At 35.7% G+C, this 23,513-nt stretch overlaps 1 protein-coding gene across 3 annotated transcripts in view; it reads right to left on the bottom strand.

Annotated features, from left to right (window-relative positions):
* Positions 1–23,513, bottom strand: part of usp32 (ubiquitin specific peptidase 32) — an 84,897-nt gene that overhangs the window by 43,122 nt on the left and 18,262 nt on the right. For all 3 annotated transcript variants that reach the window (XM_056473179.1, XM_056473181.1, XM_056473180.1), the window contains exons 3-5: positions 18,301–18,406; positions 16,120–16,238; positions 12,853–13,012 (exon numbers count right to left, since the gene is read on the bottom strand). In XM_056473179.1, coding sequence (XP_056329154.1) covers positions 12,853–13,012; positions 16,120–16,238; positions 18,301–18,406 — 385 coding nt within the window. The remainder of the gene's footprint in view (positions 1–12,852; positions 13,013–16,119; positions 16,239–18,300; positions 18,407–23,513) is intronic.

Below are 23,513 nucleotides of genomic sequence, written 5' to 3'. Positions count from 1 at the left end.
TATTTATGCTTGTAATTTGCCTATTATATATTATGCAAATGCACTCCCTATCAATGTCAAATTATGAATTGATTGCAAAAAGAATGAGTTATTTAAAACATCTTGTGAAACATATTTCTATTGAAAATAATGCACAAATGCACGCACAATTTTACATGGGTGCTCAGCCAAACAGCAAAAAGTGCAAAACTATAATCAGACAGACACTGAGCTGGTGTGCTCAAAACGTTACACGCTTTGTATTACCCTTTTTAATTTAATAAATTGGATATTTTTGGAGCTTTGGTGTTGCTGCACTTTTGATTATAAATATATTTATATTGCAATATATCACAGAAAAACTAAATATTGCAATGTCAGTTTTTTTTTCCAAGATCACAATTGTAACGCGATATGCAATTTATTCCTGCAATTTAAAGAGGACTAAATATGCTGATTTCAAGATATTCTGTGCTCAAGAAACTTATCGGTTTCTTTTCAATGCTGAAAACGGCCGTGCTGTTTATCATTTTAAAACACTTTTTCTGAAAGAAGACCTGATTTTGTTGCTATAAGTAAATAGAAGACGCTCACAGATAAATATATGCTAATATGTGTATACGTATGGTTATATATATTGACTATGTATTTGGTCTAATACCTATGTGTATAATGAATCTCAAACACTTTACTTTTATCCATAACACTTTAAACACATTAAGTTGCACAAAAGTGACAGTCAATATGATAATTAATATGTTCGTGTGGGTTTCCTCCACAGCCCTAAATTAGCAGTGAGTGTGTACAAGAGTGTATGGGTGTTTTCCAGTGTTGAGTTGTGGCTGGAAGTGCATCCTCTGCGTAAAACATGTGCAGGATGAGTTGGTGGTTCATTCCGCTGTGGTGACCCCTGATTAATAAAGGGACTAAGCCGAAAAGAAAATGAATGAATTCCATTTCACTTAAATGTTGTTATTTTAAACTTTCTATTCACCACAGAATACTAAACAGACAAATAAAAATGATAAAATTACTACGAATAAAAAGAAAACTATAAATGCTGTTGTACAATATTAATAAATATGATAACATTATAAACATACGTATACTGAAATAAGGCCACTAAAGTATAAACAGACACAGACCTCAAATACAATATAATATGGCATGTAAAGGGAAAACACATGAAAGAGTCTATCAAAAGATTTATATAGAATACACGACACTAGTCTACAGTCAAAATGACTAAAGTTTTATTATGACACTATTTGTACACTGTAAAAATTGATATGATCAGTTAGTCCTGACAGCATATGTTTTTAGGTCATTGTAGCTTATTAAACCAAGTAATCATGTTCCAACTTAATTTTACAAGTTACGCGAGTTGTTTTAAGTCAGTGTACATAATATAAGCTGAATATAACGGACTCATAAGGTTAATTTGATTCAACCTAAAAGTTTATGGTAACCAGGATTGTTTTACAGTGAAGAGGCAGTTAAGAGTAGAAAAAATATATAGCACTTATATATTTATAGCAGTATTTTGTCAATTTCAGAGCTTGACTTGTTAATATTATAATAGTGTTCAACTTTGTAATGACATCAGGAAGAATATATACTGATGCAATTTTAATACTTAATATCTATTATAATAAATATAATTTTTAATAATATATATTTAAAATAATAAAAAAGCATTAGAATGAGAAACCCCAGCCGTTGCAGACTGTACATGTGCTAAATGTGATAATTAACATTTATGATGAGCGATTACATAACTTCATCTGGGAGAAAGCATGACTCAAGCACCTCCATATATATAGTCCAGTCTTTTAGTGTGTTGAGGTTAAGAGGACCCAGGTCAACTCTCTTGCTTTGCAATAATCTCTAGCTTAGTCTAATAGGATTGCTTTTGTCCCTCCCACACTGACCGTCACACATAAGGCAAGTGTCAAAACACAGCAATACAAATCTGATCCTTTGTTTAGCCTGATGTTCATTTCACACTCCTCCTACCTCGCCTCTATTATTCACAACACAATACATTTCAGTGAATGCACTCCATAAATAAATAAATGAGCAAACTGATCCATACAAAAGAATATCCTAGGGGGTTTCTCGGGACAGGAATGAAAGGCATCTTAATGAGCAGGCCCTGGATCTCCGCTGTTATCTCAGACTCCTCGAGCACTGTTAAATCTCTATGGTTTGACGGGCAATTGGGAGTCTGATAGGATTGGGTCAATAGCCATTATTTTCCATAATGCTTTGGGAGAAAAGGGCTATACTTTCTGAGAGACGTAAAGTGAAAAGAAAAACAAAAAGCATTTAGGGGATATATTGGGGTACGAACCCATCAGACATACATTTCGATCAATGATTCGGTGTCATATGAGAGGCGGTCATGAGTGGAAATCTATTACGACATAAAGGAAACTGGAGTTAAGACAGGCTTCAAATCTTAGCATCCACATAAACAAATTTCTCAGAGGAAATGTAGCTTCATTACAATGAGCCGTGTAATTAATGCAGTGATCAAGAATTATCATAATTCAGAGAAGCGCTATTATTAAGAACAATAATTAGTTGAGGAGGGCTGCAGGGAGCTGAAAAACTGCTCGAGTGTTATTCTGTGTTTGTGCAGTGGACAGAGACTTTTAATCTATAATGCTTATTAAGCGCTGTGCGGATTGCTCATCCAGAATGTTTACAGGCTTGATTGTTGTGGTACATCTTAATATGAGGCACCGTGTGGTTCATTTCAAGCGAGCTGTGGTCTGTGATTTCCTCTTGTACAGCTATGCATTTAGGCTCGTGTGACACCGTTGAGCCTTTCAAGCTGTCAAAATCCATTTCACCCATTACTTGCGCCACATTTCTATTACTTTTCTTGCTTTTCTGTAAGAAGCGACAAATCGCACAGCCAATGATAGTCAATACCACAAAAAACTTCCACTGTAAATGGCCTACTATTGACGAAGATGAATCAATGCTGTGATGACATGCTGCTCAAGGTCACAGTTAGCGAAAACACATTTTTACATTTTTATATCCAGCATATATTTAGAAATGTAAATTCAACTATTCAAAAAAGAATACTATGATAAAATATGCATATTAATAGATAAGTAAAGTATTTTTAATAAAGTTGAAGTTTAAAATAAAAATTACGTTTTTTTTAAAGAAACTTTTCATTAATTCATTCATTCATTCGTTCATTTTCTTTCGGCTTAGTCCCTTTATTAATCAGAAGTCGCCAAAGCAAAATGATTCAAAATGAACAACTAATTAAAAAATAAAAATCAATAAACTTTAATAATAAAACTTGTGGCGATGCGGTGGCGTAGTAGATAGTGCTGTCGCCTCACAGCAAGAAGGTCGCTGGTTCAAGCCTCGGCTGGGTCAGTTGGCGTTTCTATGTGGAGTTTGCATGTTCTGAATGAGTGAATGAGTGTGTATGGATGATTTCCAGAGATGGGTTGCAGCTGGAAGGGGATCTGCTGTGTAAAACATGCTGGATAAGTTGGCGGTACATTCCGCTGTGGCGACCCCTGATTAATGGAGGGACTAAGCCGAAAAGAAAATGAATGAATGAATAAACACTGTATTTTTACATTCACTGAAACCATCAGAGATTCAAGAGAAAATATTGAACAGCACAACTGGTTTTACATTAATAAGAAGGAAAATGACTTGTGCATCAGATAAAAATAATATTAAAAATAAAACATACATCTTAATAAGTACAGTATATTTTAACAAAGTTAAAGTTTAAAATAAAAAATAAAAAGTTTATCATTTAAAAACTAATCATTTTTCAGCAAAGACACAGATCAAAATGAACTGTTATTAAAATGTAAACATTTAATAATAAATGTTATAAAATGTCAAACTGAATTCAAGTGAACAACTAATTATAAAAAAGACTTCAATAAACTTTAATAATAAACATTGCATTTTTACTTTCAACTGAAATTGAAACCATCAGAGTTTCAAGGAAAATATTGAGCAGCTCAACTGGTTTTAGAATCATAATCAGAATCAGAAAGAGCTTTATTGCCAGGTATGTTCACACCTACGAGGAATTTGTTTTCATGACAGAGCTTCTACAGTGCAACAGGATAACAGAGACAGGACAAAAAACAGATAATAAATATATTTAAGAAAAATATTTACATTAACATTATTATTATTTACATTTACATTAAAGAGACGAAAAATGACTTGCGCATCAGATAAAAATAATATTAATATTAAAACATACATATTTATAAATAAATGAAGTATATTTTAATAAAGTTAAAGTAAAAAAAATAATAAAGCTTATAGTTTAAGAAACTTAATTATTTTTGTCAGCAAATATTTTTTTTACTATTATTAAAATGTTACATTTTAATACTAAATTTAATAAAATGTCAAACTGCATTCAAATGAACAACTAATAAAAAAAACAAAGATTTATTTAAACTTTATTAATAAACATTGTATTTTTACTTTCAACTGAAAGTGAAACCATCATAGTTTCAGGGAAAATATTGAGCAGCTCAACTGGTTTTAAATTAATAAAAGAAAAATGACTTGTGCATCAGATTAGCATATGATTTCTCATCAGCAGAACGATTTCTGAAGGATCATACGATACTGAAACCTGGATTAATCCTGCTGAAAACTAATTTCTGCCAAGAATAAATCGCACATATCCATACATTACAACAGAAAACATTCTAAATTGAATTAACATTTGATAATTTTATTGTATTAACAGTATCTCTGATCAAATAAATTTAGCCTTGGGAACTTTACACCTCCAAAACAGCAGTACTCACCTAACGGAGCGACTCTATCAGAGTGGCAACAGAAGAACCATACCATATTCCACAGCACATGTCACGTCTCTGGCTGTTAGATATGGCATGTCCCATAGAAAACTCCACACAAGCTGCCATTATGTTGGCAAAATACAGGTACTCTCCATCTCCGTGTGCAACCCAACTCCCTTTCTTTCTCACAGAAAATGCTCACCCAGTCATCACTGTGCACTTTGTGATAGGCCTCTTGCCTGTTCGCACTTGGCCTGGTGTGAGGCATATTCTGGAAAGTGACTGAACCCATAAAGCCACACAGATCACGCAGATCATGACTGCTTCACACTGACAGCACACACACAGCCCTCTCACTGAGCTAAGAGGATAATCTGGAGCGGGTCGCAGATTACCCTGCGCTGTCTATGTAGCTTCTCTGATTGGCTGGAGACGGCCAAAGCTGTCCTCGATTGACAAAGCAAACTTCTTCTAATTTTACTGATCCATTTGCTTAATCACTTGCTTTTATGTGTTCTTACTTTCTATATTGTGTTTGTGGACCAAACTAGAAGTTCAACCGTACATAAAGGTATCCTGATTTGTGACGCAGTGAAAAGCCCAGCCTTGTGCATTCATTCTGTAATGGAGAAATACGTTTTAGACAAATATCGATCACGCTCTTACTGATACACAGAAATGCACATAAATTGACCTTCCAATAATGTCCAATGATTTATGGCAAAGGCAAACAACTGCTGTGTATGCTGTTTAAAGCAAGCCATGGGCTGCTGTTTAATTCATGAACAGAACATGCCTGTCAATATAGCTTTGCTCCTGCTTGGTATAAATGGCTGCATCTCAAAGCCTTCTAAGCTGCCTACTGAGACAATCTTGGTAGGCAGATCTCATTCCATTATATTTTCACATATCCTGGTATTATTAAAAAAAAGATACACTCACCGGCCACTTTATTAGGTACCGGGATAAACCCTGTTTTGACTTTAAAACTGCCTTCATCCTTCATGGCATAGATTTAACAAGGTACTGGAAATATTCCTCAGAAATTTTGGTCCAAATTGACATGACAGCATCACGCAGTTGCTGCACATTTGTCGGCTGCACATCCATGATGCGAATCTCCCATTCCACCACATCCCAAAGGTGCTCTATTGGATTGAGATCTGGTGACTGTGGAGGCCATTTGAGTACTATTAACTCACTGTCATATTTAAGAAACCAGTCTGAGATTATTCATGCTTTATGACATGGCGCGTTATCCTGCTGGAAGTAGCCATCAGAAGATGGTAGACTGTGGTCAAAAAGGGATGGACATGGTCAGCAAGCAACAATACTCAGGCAGGCTGTGGCATCGGCATTATGCTCAATTGGTACTAACGGGCCCAAAGTGTGCCAAGAAAATATCTCCCACACCATTACACCAATACCACCAGCCTGAACCGTTGATAGAAGGCAGGATGGATCCATGCTTTCATGTTGTTGATGCCAAATCCTGAATCTACTATCCGAATGTCGCAGCAGAAATCAAGACTCATCAGACCAGGCCATGTTTTTCTAATCTACTATTGTCCAATTTTCATGAGCCCGTGTGAATTGTAGCCTGTTTCCTGCTCTTAGCTGACAGGAGTGGCACCCGGTATGGTCTTCTGCTGCTGTAGCCCATCTGCCTCAAGTTTTGACGTCTTGAGATGCTCTTCTGCATACCTCATTGTAATGAGTGGTTATTTGAGTTACTGTTGACTTTTTATCAGCTCGAACCAGTCTGGCCATTCTCCTCTGACCTCTGGCATCAACAAGCCATTTGCACCCACAGAACTGCCGCTCACTGGATATTTCCTCTTTTTTTGACCATTCTCTGTAAACCCTAGAGATGGTTGTGCGTTAAAATGCCAGTAGATCAGCAGCTTCTGAAATACTCAGAGCAGCCCGTCTGGCACCAACAAACATGGCCCGTTCAAAGTCACTTAAAATTTCTTCCCCATTCTGATGCTCGATTTGAAATGCAGCAGACCGTCTTGACCATGTCTACATTCCTAAATGCATTGAGTTGCTGCCATGTGATTGGCTGATTAGAAATTTGCGTTAACGAGCAGTTGGACAGGTGTACCTAATAAAGTGGCCGGCCCATATAAATGGTTTGCAACCAGTTACATTAATTTTTTTAGTAAATCCAATGAACAATTTTTTCAGTGTAGGCAGTAAATGTTTTTTTTTTTTTTTTTTTCTCACAGACAGATCGATAAACAGAATGCTAGAAAGAGAGATCAAGGGGGAGAGCGAGACATATAGAACAATATTAGAATTTACAGAATAAAGGATGGATAGAATGACACAGACAAACTTATTAGAAGACAAATAGGCAGACAAACTGACCAACTGACAGTTATAACAATACAGAAAGATACAGAATGAGAAAGAAAGACAGGGAGTGCAATACAGGCAGACAGATAGAACATACTATTTTCTATACTGTCCTTTTCTATAAAACTCATTCAGTTCTTTGTTAAATCACCTGTGACTTGTCATATCATTTGCATATTAATACTTTTTTGTTGATTTTGATTGATCAGAGTTGTCAGCGTAGGCCCCGTTTACAGTTTTGCTATAGTTATGATTTCCATCCACACTGCCTCTGAGTTTTCGAGCACCAAAAACGGAGCGTTTTGGAAATGCTGAAGAGACCATTTTGGCTTTAAAACGCTGCTGCTCCGTGTCAGTGTGGATGGGGGAAAATGGAGACATCTAAAATGGAGAGATGGCTGCAGACATTCGCCTAATGCAGCTTTTACCTCAATCTTAAGTAGCCTACACAAAGTTCAGTCCTGCATCCTCTCCTTGTAAGTTCAGACTTCGCAAGAAACATACCCAAAATAAGAAACATACCCTCTTTTACTGGATATCAGTTTTAATAATCAACAATGGCCATTATAAAAGTATAACGTACAACAAGTTTATACATTATAGGAAATAAAGGCAAGCAATCAGTCAAATGTGCAGAATCAGTATACGTTGTTACATAAATTTATATATTAACTTATCTTTGCGCTCAGCCAAAACACGTAACCTGAAAACAATAGATTCAACAGACCAAAGTCGTTAGATATAGATTACTAGATTGATTAATTAAATTTCACATAACAAATATAGTGAGATTAGATCAAGCAGTAGATTGTTGATTTACTGTCTGACGTGCATAGCTCTCAGCTGGGGTTCTGTGCTCAAAGCACCCGTTGACTGCCTAAAGTGCAGATGCGCGCATACACTGCAGGGCATGCCAGAGTGTGTGTGTGTGTGTGTGGTCACGTGATGTGCGTTTTCAGTGGTATTGTGTGGACAGACATCGGTTCAGAAACGCTAGATGAAACGCTAGTGTAAGCGTGTAAAACTATAAATGTATTAGTCTAAACGGGGCCTTAGTCTTTAGTCATACTCAAGAAACGCCTAAAGACTATTTTTTTTTATCAACATTTGACCTTCCATAACTAACACTGTCTATTGTATATTCTATATATTTTTTTAAAGAAATCCTCTGGTCCTCTATTACTGTCTATGTAATTTATTTAATAATAAAAACAATTGCACAGGTCCTCTTTAACACAAAGACTTTGCATTGTATTTTCTTTTTTTTTATAAAAATACATTTTATTGTCCTCATTTGCAAACTGCATAAGATTAAACTATTTGCCAAATGCTTAAACGTAATGTAAATGAAATAATTTTTTTTTAAAAAGAGAATAAGATTCAGATTGATTGAAAACAATAAAATAAGAGAGATAAAATGATGAACAGATTGACAGAGAGACAGATAAAGTGACAGAGAGAACAACGTAGACAGACCACCAGTGGTAAAAAAATAGACGGATGGATGGACAGATAGAAAGACAGACAGAACATCAGAGAGACCGACAATAACAGACAGTTATGCCAAGTTCAGACTGCATGATTTTCAAAGTAGTCGTCTTAGTACGATTTTTTCATACTGCATGCCTATCTGGGGTAGCGTTACGTTGCTGATGTGTTTACACTGCAAGATGGATCAGCGAGAGGGGGTTTCACACTGCACGAAACTTAAAAAACAAAATAGGAAGAACCAAACACACGCGAGAAGTGACATGGAAACAATGTGGTCACGAGGTTTATCTTTTGTTATTAACTGCAGAATGAGAAAGAAGCCTTTAATGGGGTTGAAAATGTCCTTATTTTGCTCACCTGGCTTTTAAAAGGAATTAGCAATTTCTCCTCAACTTTTTTCTTTTTCGACCCATATGTGGTATTGCTCAGATTGCTCCTGCCAAATTTCCACTAGTTTTCCCTCCATTTATTGGGTCCAAATAACTGAAAATGAGCGCTTTTAACTTCTTCCCCAACCTCCTGCTAGTCTGCAGACACCCACACTAGTGGATGCTGCTCTCTCATTGGCTGTAGCTAATTGCCGATGTTATTTTCAATCAGAACACATTTCACACGGTATGATTTGAAACGCTGACAGCTCCAGATATTTAGCATGTCAAATATCTCACAGATGTTGGCGACTCATTGCCAATTCTCTTAGATTGCGTCTTTGATAGTTCACACTCTGTGATTGTTACTCACGTGAACGAGCACCGATTTGGTTGTGATTTCAGGCATTTGTCGACGATTTCTCAAAACCTGTTGGCGAGTCAAAATCGAGGCTAAAATAATGCAGTCTGAACTTGGCATTAGTCAGAAAGAAAAATTATTACATAGAGAGGCAGAAAAATACAACAACAGACAATTACATTTAAAAATATTATTAATACGATTCTGAAAGTATATTATTGCAGGGACAGAATGGACACTTGAAGGGTTGGGAATCAAAATTCGATTCCAATTCTGGAGTGTGATACTTAAGTTTAAGAATCAGATACATTTGAAAATTTTTTATGAGATTTATACTACATTGGAGTGAAAACTGGGAATCAACAAGAATCAAAATCAAAGTGTAAAATCGACAAGTGTAATCAGAATTGAATTGAAGTCAAATGATACCCAACCCTAGTCACTTGCAAATGGGTATCAACTGAGTCGTACAGCATAGATAGAACAGAACGCATTACAGGCTTCCTGCATTACAATTTTATGACAGCAAAAGCACTGAGTGACTGAGCGGGTGGAAGATCTTCAGCACTTGAATAAATCATTGTCTCCACGAGAAGAGATGGTGCTCTGATATTCTGTCACTGCGCCGGCTCGGGGTCTCTGAGAGAATGCAGCCATTTCCCTCACCGTGTCAGTCTGGTTTTAATAGCTGGGTGGCAGTGACAGCTGCAGCAGGGCTCAGTGTGTACAAATGCTGGGTGTGTGTGTGTTCACTGAGTGGGAAGTGTTGCCTGTCACTCGCCATTATCTCACACAGATGCCTCTCTCCCGGTGGAGGGCAGGCTGACTGATTTGCTGATTTTGTCGGAGGGAGAACTGGACAAAATGAGACTCGCAACTCACCTAAACATTGGCAGCACAGACTATGAAAGAGCAGATTACTGTCAGCTTCAGTGACACACAATGCCTCCAGTGCATTTAAATGATAAGCCTAATGATAACACCGACTTCTGAAAACTGATGCCTATAAAGGGTGACAGACCCAGGCTTTTTCTGTGTATTTAGAGTACTATAGGAATATAAAGAACTCAGGGAGTGTGGAGAGCAGAATTTGGGCTCTGGAGGCAGGTATTAAAATTCATTCTGGAGTTCTTTTACCGTAGCATTTCAGTCAGGATAAGGTCTGGACTTTGATGCTTCTTTGTTTTCTTTTTCAGCTGTTGGGTTGTAGATTTGCTGGTGTGCTTGGAATCATTGTCTTATTGTGTGACCCAATTTTGGCTAAACTTTAGCTGTGGGATGAGCATTGTGTTAACACACACCTGAGGGCTCCAGACCAATGAATTGCTAAAACCTCTGCTCACTTATTATTATTTTTTAATGCTATTGTTCCTATATGTAGTTTTATTTTCCCCAAAAATACCTGCCAAAATTAAGATAATTTTTTATGTCCTGATATGCAAACACAACAATTTCATATTAAATTTTATGTCTTAACTTTTTATATGACTTACACTACCTAACAAAAGTCTTGTCATCGATCCCAGTTGAAAGAGCAACAAATAATAACTTGATAATAACTTGACTTCTAGTTGATCATTTGGAAGGTCGATTTTTCTGTTGAACTGCATCCCAATCATCACAAATATTGCAGAAGACCTATTGGAACTCACACAGAGACCCAAGGTTCTCATAAAAATCAGTCAGGTTTAGTGATGGAAAAATCATGGTTTGGGGTTACATTCAGTATTGGGGCATGTGAGAGATCTGCAGAGTGAATGGCAACATCAACAGCCTGAGCTGTTACAACATTACAAACCACATGAGAGGGCAAATTCTTCAGCAGGATAGCGATCCTTCTCATACTTTAGCCTCTACTTTAAAGTTTCTTATTGCAAAGAAGGTCAAGGTGCTACAGGATTGGCCAGCCCAGTTGCCAGACATGAACATTATTGAGCATGTCTGGGGTAAGATAAGGGAGGAGGCATCGAAGATGAACTTTGATGAACTCTGGGAGTCCTGCAAGAACGCTTTCTTTGCCATTCCAGATGACTTTATTAATAAGTTATTTGAGTCACTGCAGAGATGTATGAATGCAGTCCTCCAAGCTCAAGGGAGTCATACACAATATTAATTATTTTTTCCACAGCACCATGACTTTATGATCTATACTGTACATTATTTCTGTAAAGTAACAAGACTTGTCTAAACAAAGTCAGACCTTTACTGTCCCAATTAAATAATTAAAAATCAAGGCATGAGCATATTTTATTTAGGTAAAATAAGTGTAATCTAGAGGCCTTTGCCTTTCATATAAGCCACTTCTGATACCAAATGATCAACTAGAAGTCAAGTTATTATTTGTTGCTCCTAAACCTTGAATAGGAGACAATATTTTTGTCTTTGTCTTTAGTGCTGTCAATGTTAATGCATGAGATTAATCTGAAAACACTAACCTGTTAATATTTCTTTAATGCAAATTAATCGTTTGATAAGGTTTTACCCCAGTTTCCTGCTGTCATTGCAGCCATATAACTTTATGATGGATAATAAGATAATATATTATTGATCAAAACACAATGTGTTTGCTAAACGGCAAGAATCATTAAAAAACCTCCAAATGGGAATTTGGAATAATCCAAAGTTCTGTAAACTTATTGTAGTGATGCACTGTCAATCCACCGAGGTACAAGTTTGAAATACCATCTTTGGGCCAAACACACTTTAGTAAAATGCCAGTGCCAATACAGCGTTAACCTGTTGTGCTCATCAAAGGACACTGAATGAGTGCAACAGTGCAAGCCTGTCAACAAAAAAACCAACAAAAACAGCAAAGCGAACTCATTCCAACATTAATTGGATCATCACAGACTGCAGATCCATCAACATTATTCAAGACCATACCATCAATGGGAACTATTGCTATGAGAATACATGAACTCTACAATACCTAAAAAGCTAAAAAATGTTTTTGAAAGAGTCAGTTTGTAGGAAGCACTTCCATTGACCACTGAACATTAAGTGGCCAAAACTACCTCGGCGTAACAGTGCAGCTAATCGATGACAAGTGACATCTGCACTTATTCACTTTAGGAAATTTAAAAATAAAACTAAAAGAATAATAAGATACTAAACTGGATTGGCATATATTTTTTTATTTTGACACTCCATATTTACAGCTAAATCCTATATTTAAAATTTGCAATTAATCTAGCTTAATCGGAGACCATGAGCATGATTAAATCGCATGACCTTGTATCCTCATCCATTTCTTAGCTTTTAACCTCAAACCTCAGAAAAATCTGATTTGGTTCAAGTCTCAATGCACCAAAAAAACCTTTAAATCACCATGAGAAAAAAAAGAATGGAGAAAAAATATTCCATAATCCAACTGTTTCAAGTGCATTCAGAGATTTGAGTGCATGGAGTGCAAGTACACAGAGATTACAGAGTGGACATTCAGACAGTACTGAGAGAGAAGAGTGACACTTACAGTGAGTGACACCTGCCAGGGTTTGATAGAAGGTGGGTGTGTCACTGTCGTCAGTCAACGTTACGCACACGCCACCTGACAGCAGCCAGCGGGAGAACGTGAAAGCATCTTTATTCTGAAGCAGCCAGCTCTTAAACTTCTCATAATTCACCTTCTCCCCCTGGACAGAAACACAACAGAAACATTAAACACTACAGTGCATTTCTTAAAGGAAGCCATGACAAACTTAAACAGCATTTCAGAAAGAGTGCAGAATTTGAACTGAGTTTTAGTTGTTTCCCCTTGTTCAGTTTTCTGTTTATTAATGTGGACTGAATTCTGTTGTATGCAGATATGTTTGTGTGAGTGGGTTGGGTGAAGAGATAAGAGAGTCTTGCTAAACAACAAACAACCAAAGTGCTGCATCTGGTGGCTTTCCCTTAATCTAGAAGTGAAGCTGGCTAAGAAAGTGTTTTTCATAGAAGAGCAAACAAACAAATAGGAGCAAATGTATGTCAAATCCGTATTATGTGACCTTGTCGGCTGCAACATTTGCACCGTCAACCTTTTAATCTTATTATTAGACAAGCGCTGTAACAGAGAAAGCTCTCTTTAAACAGAAGTTTAAATGGGGCAAACCGTTCTAGAGGTATGGTGTGTGTGTGTGTGGGTGTGTGTATATATGTGTATATGTATATATATATATATATATATAAATATATATGTATATATGTATATATATGTATATGTATATATATGTATATTTATATATATATGTATATTTATATATATATGTATATGTATATATGTATGTATATATATATAGAGAGAGAGAGAGAGAGAGAGAGAGAGAGATAGGTAGATAGGTAGATAGATAGATAGATGGATAGATGGATAGATGGATAGATAGATAGATAGATAGATAGATAGATAGATAGATAGATAGATAGATAGATAGATAGATAGATAGATAGATAGATAGATAGATAGAATTTGGCAACCATTAAATTAAGTGTCACGGGTTAGACAGAGACTGGATTTAAAAGGCATGTGATGCATTAATCAGCAAGTAAATAGCAAATTGGATTCAGTTTCACAGTGTAATTTCTATTGACGTGTTAGCCAAAAGATGACATATATGACTGTGGTTGTGTCTCCACTATCTTTTTCTCTTAGGTTTTTTCTTGTGTCCACATAGAGATGCCGTTTCTGGACTGTAAAACAGCTTCTTGAAGACGCTCTCAAGTGGATACATTTGAAAGTGACATTTTTGCACAGTGATGCATATTGTAGAGCCGTGGAATCTTTTTTTATTAGGCCTCATATTCATGTCATTTTCTTACAAATAACAGAAGAAAACATGCAATAATGAAAAATAATACAAGTGACATTAAACTAATATTACAAAATATCATTTAGTACAACCTAAAATAAAATAATTAAAATATAAATTATATAAAATGTTTTATTTTAATATCACTAAAATATATTTTTATTTAAATAATATTAATTAATATTTTTATTTAAATAAACCAAAGGATTGTTAGTAAATAATATTAATAGAATTGAATAAATAAATGTTATTACAATTAAACTGAATATTATTTATTTATTTACGCATTCATGTATAATATAAATACAAATAAATGTGACATAATAGAAATATAACATTTTACAAATAATATTTAACATATTTAAAATATTATTCCATTATTAAAAATATTAGCATATTGGTTTCACACATGAAGATGACAATAGTATTTGACAATAGGATTTGTCACTATGAAAACCATCCCTTTAAGCAGTATGTACATCTCTTTTTAACAAAGTATATTTTGTCTCTATTGACCCAATTCTTCAATGCGGAAGTGCGCTCGTTTTTGCGTTTATTTTAGAGCTTCCGATTCAATTGTCTAAGGGAGAAATGACAAGGGATGATAAATGGCAGAAAAACTTGCTCTGCAAACAATTGTTTGCATGACTATACAGATAAAGCAGAATATAATATTAATAATAATAATAATAATAATAATAATAATAATAATAATAATAATAATAGGTGCTCCCCACAGGTTTGAAATATACTTGCGGTGGTAGCCGCATTGAAATACACTTTTTACTCACGTCACATAAAAAAATAACTATATGCGACAAACAAAACATAATTCGATTTTATACACTATTTTTTATTATTATCTCTTTTAAACTTTTTCTTTTCAATGGGGTAAAGTAAAAAAAAAAAGACTTAAAATTAATTTTTAAAAATCTCTTTTATGCTATTTAGAAGCCATGTGCACCCACTGACAGCTAAAATCTGCTCCTCTATATCTCTCATTCAAGTTCAGGTTGCTTTATTGGCATGACATTTTGCACAGTATTGCCAAAGCGTTTTCGATGTATAAAATATGTAATATATCGACATAATCAAATTAATAAAATATACAGCAAATGAGAAATAAATGACAGAAAAAAGGAATAAAAACAGACAATATCTCTAAAAATTATAATAATCACAAGATTAAAAGGTGTAGATTATTTATAAGACAAATGAGTTGATTACCCATTTCTATTAGTGTACAAATATTCTGCAGCCAATTTAGATGTCATTTTGTCCTCTCAGAGAATTTAGTAAAGTTTTTCTGAGTTTTTTTTTTTCTGAGATTAAAGAATTAATTATTTAATGTCTCTCTTGTGGCTGTGCGCATAAAAGCAATGACAGCTTAGAAAAAAAAGCAAAATCAAATCCTGGACATTTTAGTAGATTTAGAAACCCCGGCCGGATGCAAAAAGGGGTCTCTGTGGGTCTGCAGAGTATGTGAGACTGTCTGTGCGTGGACAGTGCGCACACAGAACGAGCCGTATGAAACGGGTACTGGAGAGAAGATTCCACTACTTAAAATGTGTCACTAAATATACTTGGGTGGCTGTTAATATACCTGGGCGGGCTGCCCAAGTAAAGTCTATGTGTGGGAAGCACTGAAATATAAGAAGAAAATATCAGTTTGAAACACTACTGACTACTATTCATCTATTGTAGATGATTCAGTATATGGACCATCAAAATAAAGTTATACCACATTTTAAATATATATATATATATATATTTTTAAATAAGCTCTTCACTATCTAACCCCATATTAAATCGTAAAATATTGTAAGGACAACAATGATAAGAACTGTGAAAATAAACACCATCTTTAGGTTGTTTGTAATTCACAGATATAAGCTGAAGTGCTATTTATTTATGTCAAACAGGTGACAGAGTGGTTAATGTTTTTCTATTCTGACCTCAGTAAAGCACTTCCTAAGAGAAGGCGGGACCTCCCCATCCACTGAGCGCAGCATGTTCTCCACATCCTCCCGGACCACACAGGTGGCAGAATCACTCGCGAACAAGCTGAAGATGTCTGTGAATGCAGAAGACAAGCTGCTTAATACACCCAAACACCTTATCAAGCTCTAGCAGGCAACGCCACATCAATCACAGCTGTCAGGGACACAGCGGGACACATCAGAGCAGACACTAACAACTACGGGGAACATCAGACTGTGAACTCAAGTGTGCACGAGGCTACGAGTTTGCCTGAAAAAAACAGTGCAAAACAAATCTAAAAAACACTGGAAGACCGACTATGTTGAGGCTGAGGTGTGCTTGTTTAGATTGTTGTTTCTAACAGAATCCCTCAGGGATCTCATGTGACACAAAATAAACAACATACACACGTGTAAAGCACACCAAGACTATTAAAGGGATAGTTCACCCAAAAATGAAAACTCAGCCATCATTTATTGATCCTTCACTTGTTCTTGTCTGAGATTCTTTCTTCTGTTGAACACAACAATGATATCAATATCAGTCTGTATTAGGGCTGCATCATATTGGAAAAACCTGGTATTGTGATATTATAATTTTCTGCAACAGTTAAAGTCAGAATTATTAAACCCCCTGAATTATTTGCCAACATTTATTTTTTCCCCAATGTATGTTTAACAGAGAGAAGATTTTTTTCAACACATTTCTAAAAATAATAATAACAACCCATTTCTACTTCCTGATTTGTTTTATTTTTGCCATGATGACAGTAAACAATATTTGACTAGATATTTTTCAAGACACTTCTATACAGCTTAAAGTGACATTTAAAGGCTTAACTAGTTTAATTAGGTTAACTAGGCAGGTTAGGGTAATTAGGCAAGTTATTGTATAACGATGGTTTGTTCTGTAGACTATCAAAAAATATTTATATATAGATTATAGGGGCTAATAATTTTGACCTTAAAATTATTTTTAAAAATTTAAAACCGCTTTAATTCTAGCCGAAATAAAACAAATAAGACTTTCTCCAGACGAAAAAATATTATCAGACATATTGGGAAAATTTCCTTGCTCTATTAAACATCATTTGGGAAATATAAAAAAATTAAAAAATTCACAGGAGGTTTAATAATTCTTATTTCAACTGTATTTTGATAAGCAATAGTTTTATAAGAGAGTTTGAATGCTGTATTTGATGTATTTCCCTATGGAGTCTAACAGTATTCAGGTACAGAAACTGAATAATCACAAAGCAAAATATGCTTTTCTTACTTTGTCTAATTTCGATTGCAAATATCTAAAAATTCTTAGATCAAGTAAAATATGGTCTTATTTTCAACTTTAATCTTTCAAGTTTTTCCTTAAAACAAACAAACAAAATTATCTGTCAGTGGGCAAAGTAAAATAATCTTGTTTTCGCTTTGAAATGTAGATATTTGGACTAGAAACAAGACAAAAAAAATCTAAGAATTTTTTTTTTTTTGCATAAATCATATAAATGCTGCATAAATACAGTAATTAAATACAATTCTGTAGCTCCTGGTCAACTATAATTCAGACTCAACATTACATATCTTGTGATGTGACTATTGTGGATGAACATTTCGATAGTGATGCTGAACTGATACATTCTGCAGCCCTCGACGGCATCCATGCTAGGTTCTACACAATTCCTTCATGTTGTCCCACACCAATCAATTAAGTTCACTTAATCTTTTTTTAATTTAAGTGGATTGAACATAAAACAATTAAGTTGTCCCCCAAATTGTGTTGGTTCAACTTAAAATGAAATATCATATTAAATAAGTAGTTTGAACGATCAGCAAATAAGTTTTTTCAGTTCACTATTGATTTCAAAAGCTACTAGTTTTGTACATTCTTCAATATAAATATTCAACAGAAAAATAAAAAAACTTCATAAAGCTTTGTAACAACTTGAGGAAGAATTAATGGTAAGTAAATTTTCATTTTGGGTGAACTACCACAATAAAAAAAGAAAAGCATAATAATAATAATAATAATATTAATAATAATTATAATAATAAATCTTCATGCATAATGCACATAAATAATCAAACAATGAGGTTAAGAACTTAATTATAATGCTCGACAAAATTTAAAAAGGTTGGGTGGACAGTCGTCCGTACACTTACATTTGGCTTTCTCTTCATCACGCCCTCTTGTCAACAGAACCAGGCCGACGATTAAATAGTTGAAGTGTAGCCCTTTGGATGTGCCACCGAATGAGTTGTATATCACCTAAAACAGACATTGAAGAAAAGTGCACATTACACACGACCCCTTAAAAGGTTTAAGATTCATAATGAATCTTTATCTAAAGGTATATTTCTCCTAAAAAAATATCCCACAGTTTGCCCAAACTTAAATCTATAAAAATGAATGAGCTTTGCCTTTAATCCTGTGGAAAAACAACTTCCAGTGTGCTCAAACTGACAGCGTTTTGCAGTAATGACTTTTTAATAAGAGTGTGATAAGAGTGACTTTTTAATTAATGGCACAACGCCAACATTTTGCCACTAAACTCGACTTTATGCAAATAATCGACATTGCAGCAAACCAGACAGCTAGTTACAATTAAATAGAGTTAGCTAATGCAGTCGTAGAAACTGAAACAGTTCAGATGTATGGTGACCAAGTCATTGTGAACATGAATGCCCATTTTTACAGGAAATGATGCAAAACTACACTCTACTGTACATACAGGTTATCCAAAGGTCAATCAGTAAGATTTAAACAGATTAAATTAAACATATTATACTTAGTCTATTACATTAAATAACTCAATTTTTGAAATATTTATTTTGCAGCTCAACACATGCAGCTGAAAATAAAATGTGTATCTTTTACATGTCACCATCTTCCAATCGTTCTGCTATTACTAAAACTACTGGTGTACACAAAAGACAACAGCCTGGTGTTAGCCGTTATCTCAGACCTTTGATTTGTGCTTAGATTCAGAGAAACATCTTAATGATTATGCTTGCTAGATTATCTCCAAACAGATCAGCTGACAACAATTTGTTTAATACAGAGGAATCATGGCATTCTGTCTCTGCCCGCACTGCAGGACTACATATGCGTTGCAGTGTGAAAAAATATCCCTGCAAAATGTGGCACAGTGGGAGGTTTACCAGTAAAATGCTTTTCTTCCTGCTTTTGATCATTTCTATTCCACGGAGACATCTCTCGCACACATAAGACACTTTTATGCCTAGCTTGACACCAAGTCTTACCCATAACATCACATATAACTACAATTTTCACACCTTCAGAAGCCTACAGCACAGTCTAGAGCTCTGCGGCTTACAAGACAAACATTTACTAGAAAAACACAAGAATACCGTCAAGTTCCTGCAATTAGCGCTGGTGTTAAAGCTGGGATGTAAACAAATTGACAGATAGCTTCTTCTGTGGTCAAACTGTAAACGTCAAGCACAAAGGAGACCAGAGCAAAGCTTTGCTGCTGAGCAGGATTAGAAATGTATTTGTGATCATACTTGTTAGCTGTTAAGAGACATTTTTAAAAAATTTAAAGAATTTGGGGAAGCAAGCAAGCAAATAAAATCTTAAATCAGTAAATGTTTATTTATCTAAACACAGCAGTCCAATTTCAACATCCAACAAGACTATATATATTTTTAATCATTAAACTTTTTAATCAAGAATTTTTTTATCATTATTGGTAAAATATAATTATTCATTCATTCGTTTTCTTTTCCGCATAGTCTCTTTATTAATCTGGGGTCGTCACAGTGGAATATTATCCAGCATATGTTTTACGCAGCGAATGCCCTTTCAGCTGCAACCCATCACTGGGAAACATCTATACACACTCATTCACACACATACACTATGGACAATTTAGCTTACCCAATTCACCTGTACCGCATGTTTTTGGACTTGTGGGGGAAACCGGAGCACCCGGAGGAAACCCACATGAACACGGGGAGAACATGCAAACTCCACACAGAAACGCCAACTGACCCAGCCGGGGCTCAAATCAGTGACCTTCTTGCTGTGAGGTGATTGTGCTACCCGTGAAATGGCATATTTTGTATTACAGTAGTTAACATATTGACTGTCATTTGACATTTGACAGAAACATCACACAGAAACTGACACAGCCAATGCTCGAACCAGGGACCTTCTTGTTGTGAGAGGAACGTGCTACCCACTGCGCAGCCCCAAAATATAATTCATAGTAAATAATTATATTACAACATAATTAGCTTTGTTTCCGTCTACCTATTACTGTGCACAACCATCCAGTTTCCTAGCCAAATGTATGGTACATTCACTAACCAAATGACCAAATATTCTATATATAGTGCAGCACTGTGTTAATTTTGGACTCTGCTGGTGAGTCTGAATGAAGTTAAGGTCTGGTTAATGAACAGTGTTGTCACCCATCTCCATAGCTCTGGCCTCAGCGGATTCGGCTGCAATTTTGTCCAGAGGGCAGAAAGGAAGTCACACTAGCTGTCAGCACTCTACTGCAATATCATTAGGTTAAAATTACCACAAAAACCTTCCAGCTTAACATAGGGCACTATTAAGACTACTGTCGTCACTTCAAAAGTCATTTTGGGTGGATATTGGTGTATGCGCACCCATTCTTTCCTTGTGAGAAGTTTGTTTACATGCATATCATCAATGTGATGGTAAAGTTGGTGCATATGCTGCTCTGACAGCATGTCAAATGATCGTTGCATATATATTTTTTTTATTCACTTAATTCAATTTTTTCCTGGAATTGCATTGTACATATACATAACATAAACAAACACAAAAGCCATTGATATCGAGAGCAGCTTTCAAAACTAATAATGCAGCACGCGTCCATAGCGTGTAATCATCGCCCTTTGATGTAAAGCAAACAGTGAGGTGGAGGTAATGATCAACTAGAGCATTCCAGAGGCTGACACGTGCACAGACAGGAAGTGGGAGGAAAAGAGGGGGAAGTGTGCGATGCGGCAAGGGATTTAATGAGAGCGGGTGCTAAAGATCAGTGCGAGGTGTTGGCTGACTGGCTGTGAGCTGACTTCAGGGGAACTGATCCACTTATCACAGCAATGAAATGAGCAGCTGGGGGCTCGGGGTTCCTCCTCATGATGGACGCAGCCTGAGATGTCACCTGCACCCTGCAGGCTGTACATTAATCATCCAAGGGACGCAAACACTGACTACCTGCCATCGGCACGCTCATGCTGGTGCATGTAGGTTAAGTGAATAATATATCGACTCTGAAGTGTATCAAGATAGGGTAGTAGAGTACAGGATTCTACAAGGTGAATCTGTAAGGAAAATCTGAACTTTCATCTAATCAATGGCCAGTGAATAGGCTTTCCAGGTAATATTTGAAAGATGCAGGACCTGTACCACAGAGTTCTACAGAAGTCCAGTACTTGATTTTATAGTACTGTTTAAGAGCAGGGTATATCCTAGCCTAAATACATATTTTTTTGTTTTTCCTCTTGCACATCTGACTTTAGATCAAGGTGAATAGTCGATTATGCTTTAGTTGGGTGTACACACATTTATTTTCACTTATATAGTAATTTTTTTTATTTATCTGAAAACGTTGCAAAAAAATATCTACACAAAGAGACTCCTGGCAACTAGACCTTAATATCAATTTGACAGACGAGGACTGGAACGAGGCTATATATAGAATCTATAGATACTCTATTTGTGCTAGACATAGCCTTATTCAATTTAAAGTGGTACATTGACTTCAGCTTTACAAGGCCAAGCTGGCAAGGATGTATTCCTCTGTTGACCCCATCTGTACAAGATACAAGCAGTCCCCTGCTACATTAGCCCAAATGTTTTGGTTATGTCCAGATATCTTATTCCAGAATATTTTGTAAAGATGTTTGTGCAAACCACTTAACTGCTGTCTTTGATATCGTTTATGAAAATAACAATTTGTCAAAAATTGAATTGGACTGCATTGCCTTTACTTCTGTTTCGGCAAGATGCTTGATTCTAATCAACTGGAAACAATCATTTCCCTCTTCTTTTAAAAAGTGTTAAAGCACTAGGTTTACATGTACAGTTGAAGTCAGAATTATTAGCCCCCTTTGAATTTGTTTTCTTTTTTAAATATTTCCCAAATGATGTTTAACAGAGCAGGCCCGCTGGCCTGCAGATACCCATACTTGTAGATGCTGCTCTCTCATTGGCAGTAGGTAATCGCCGATTTTCAATCAGAACACATTTCACACGGCATTTTTGACAGCTCCAGATATTCAGCATGCCAGATATCTCATGAGTGTTGTCGACATATTGTCGATTCTCTCAGATCGAGTCTTTGATAGTTCACACGGTTCATTATTTGATTATTTAATTATCTGATTATCTTTTATGATTACTTGTAAGCGACTTTGAATACACGCGTTTGCTAATTGATTGCAAAATGTACATTTATTCATAAACAGAACTAACTTTCACTTTGTTAATCTTCAAATCCCGGACTGCCTGAAACTAATTAAATTTCTTATCGAGGAGAGGAATTAGGCTGTGGTGGACCGGTGTCCCACACGAGACATCTGATTCTGTACTCGCATACTGAAGTTCAAGCTGACAGTCAGATTCATTGAATCAGAATCACCAAACAGGCAAAAGTTCAATTTTAAAGTGAACACACTGCTTATGTGATACTAGCACAGCATTCCTTGCACATGTGTGTTACTGAGGGTGCATAATCGACAAACAATCTTTTCAGAAAAAGCATAACTTTTCATTCTGGGCTGAGGCCAATGGAAACATTAGTTACTATATCTGCAGATTCTGTTGACATTCCAAAAAAATGTGTAAATCACTCATACCTCATGGTGATTTATGAATTGCCATGCTCAAAATAGCTGCTCATTGGATCTAAGATAAATACAGGTCAGTCTTTAATTAAATGCACATGTTTCTAGCTTGATCTGTGCTGATTTTCTAAATGATTTAATTCTGCTTTTGTTGCATTTGACTTCTGATGCATCTAATATGCAACAGAAATAGCAGCACTTATCAGACAAATTGGCGGTGGCACCAGCACAACTTCTAACAAAGTGTAGTTGTGCATGCAAGAAAGAAAGGTCAAACATTGCAACCACTTAGTTGCAGTCTGTAGCGCTGGTTAACCAGCACAGAGAGCTAAGTGATAGATATATGTGTGTGGCGTGCTGAGAAAGAAGCACCTCAGCAGATCCATTCGATAAAAGCATTACAAGGTGCTTGGCAAGAATCAGGATCAGTCGCAGAGCAAGGTTGTGGGAAAAAAGCTAAAAATACATACGCAATTTCTCTCTCCCTGCATTCCTTGAATGAGTGGCAGTTTTATGCTGCTGAAAGA

This window comes from Danio aesculapii, chromosome 15 (assembly GCF_903798145.1).
Source record: "Danio aesculapii chromosome 15, fDanAes4.1, whole genome shotgun sequence".
Lineage (NCBI taxonomy): Eukaryota > Metazoa > Chordata > Actinopteri > Cypriniformes > Danionidae > Danio > Danio aesculapii.
This window is presented reverse-complemented; position numbering and strand designations above follow the sequence as displayed.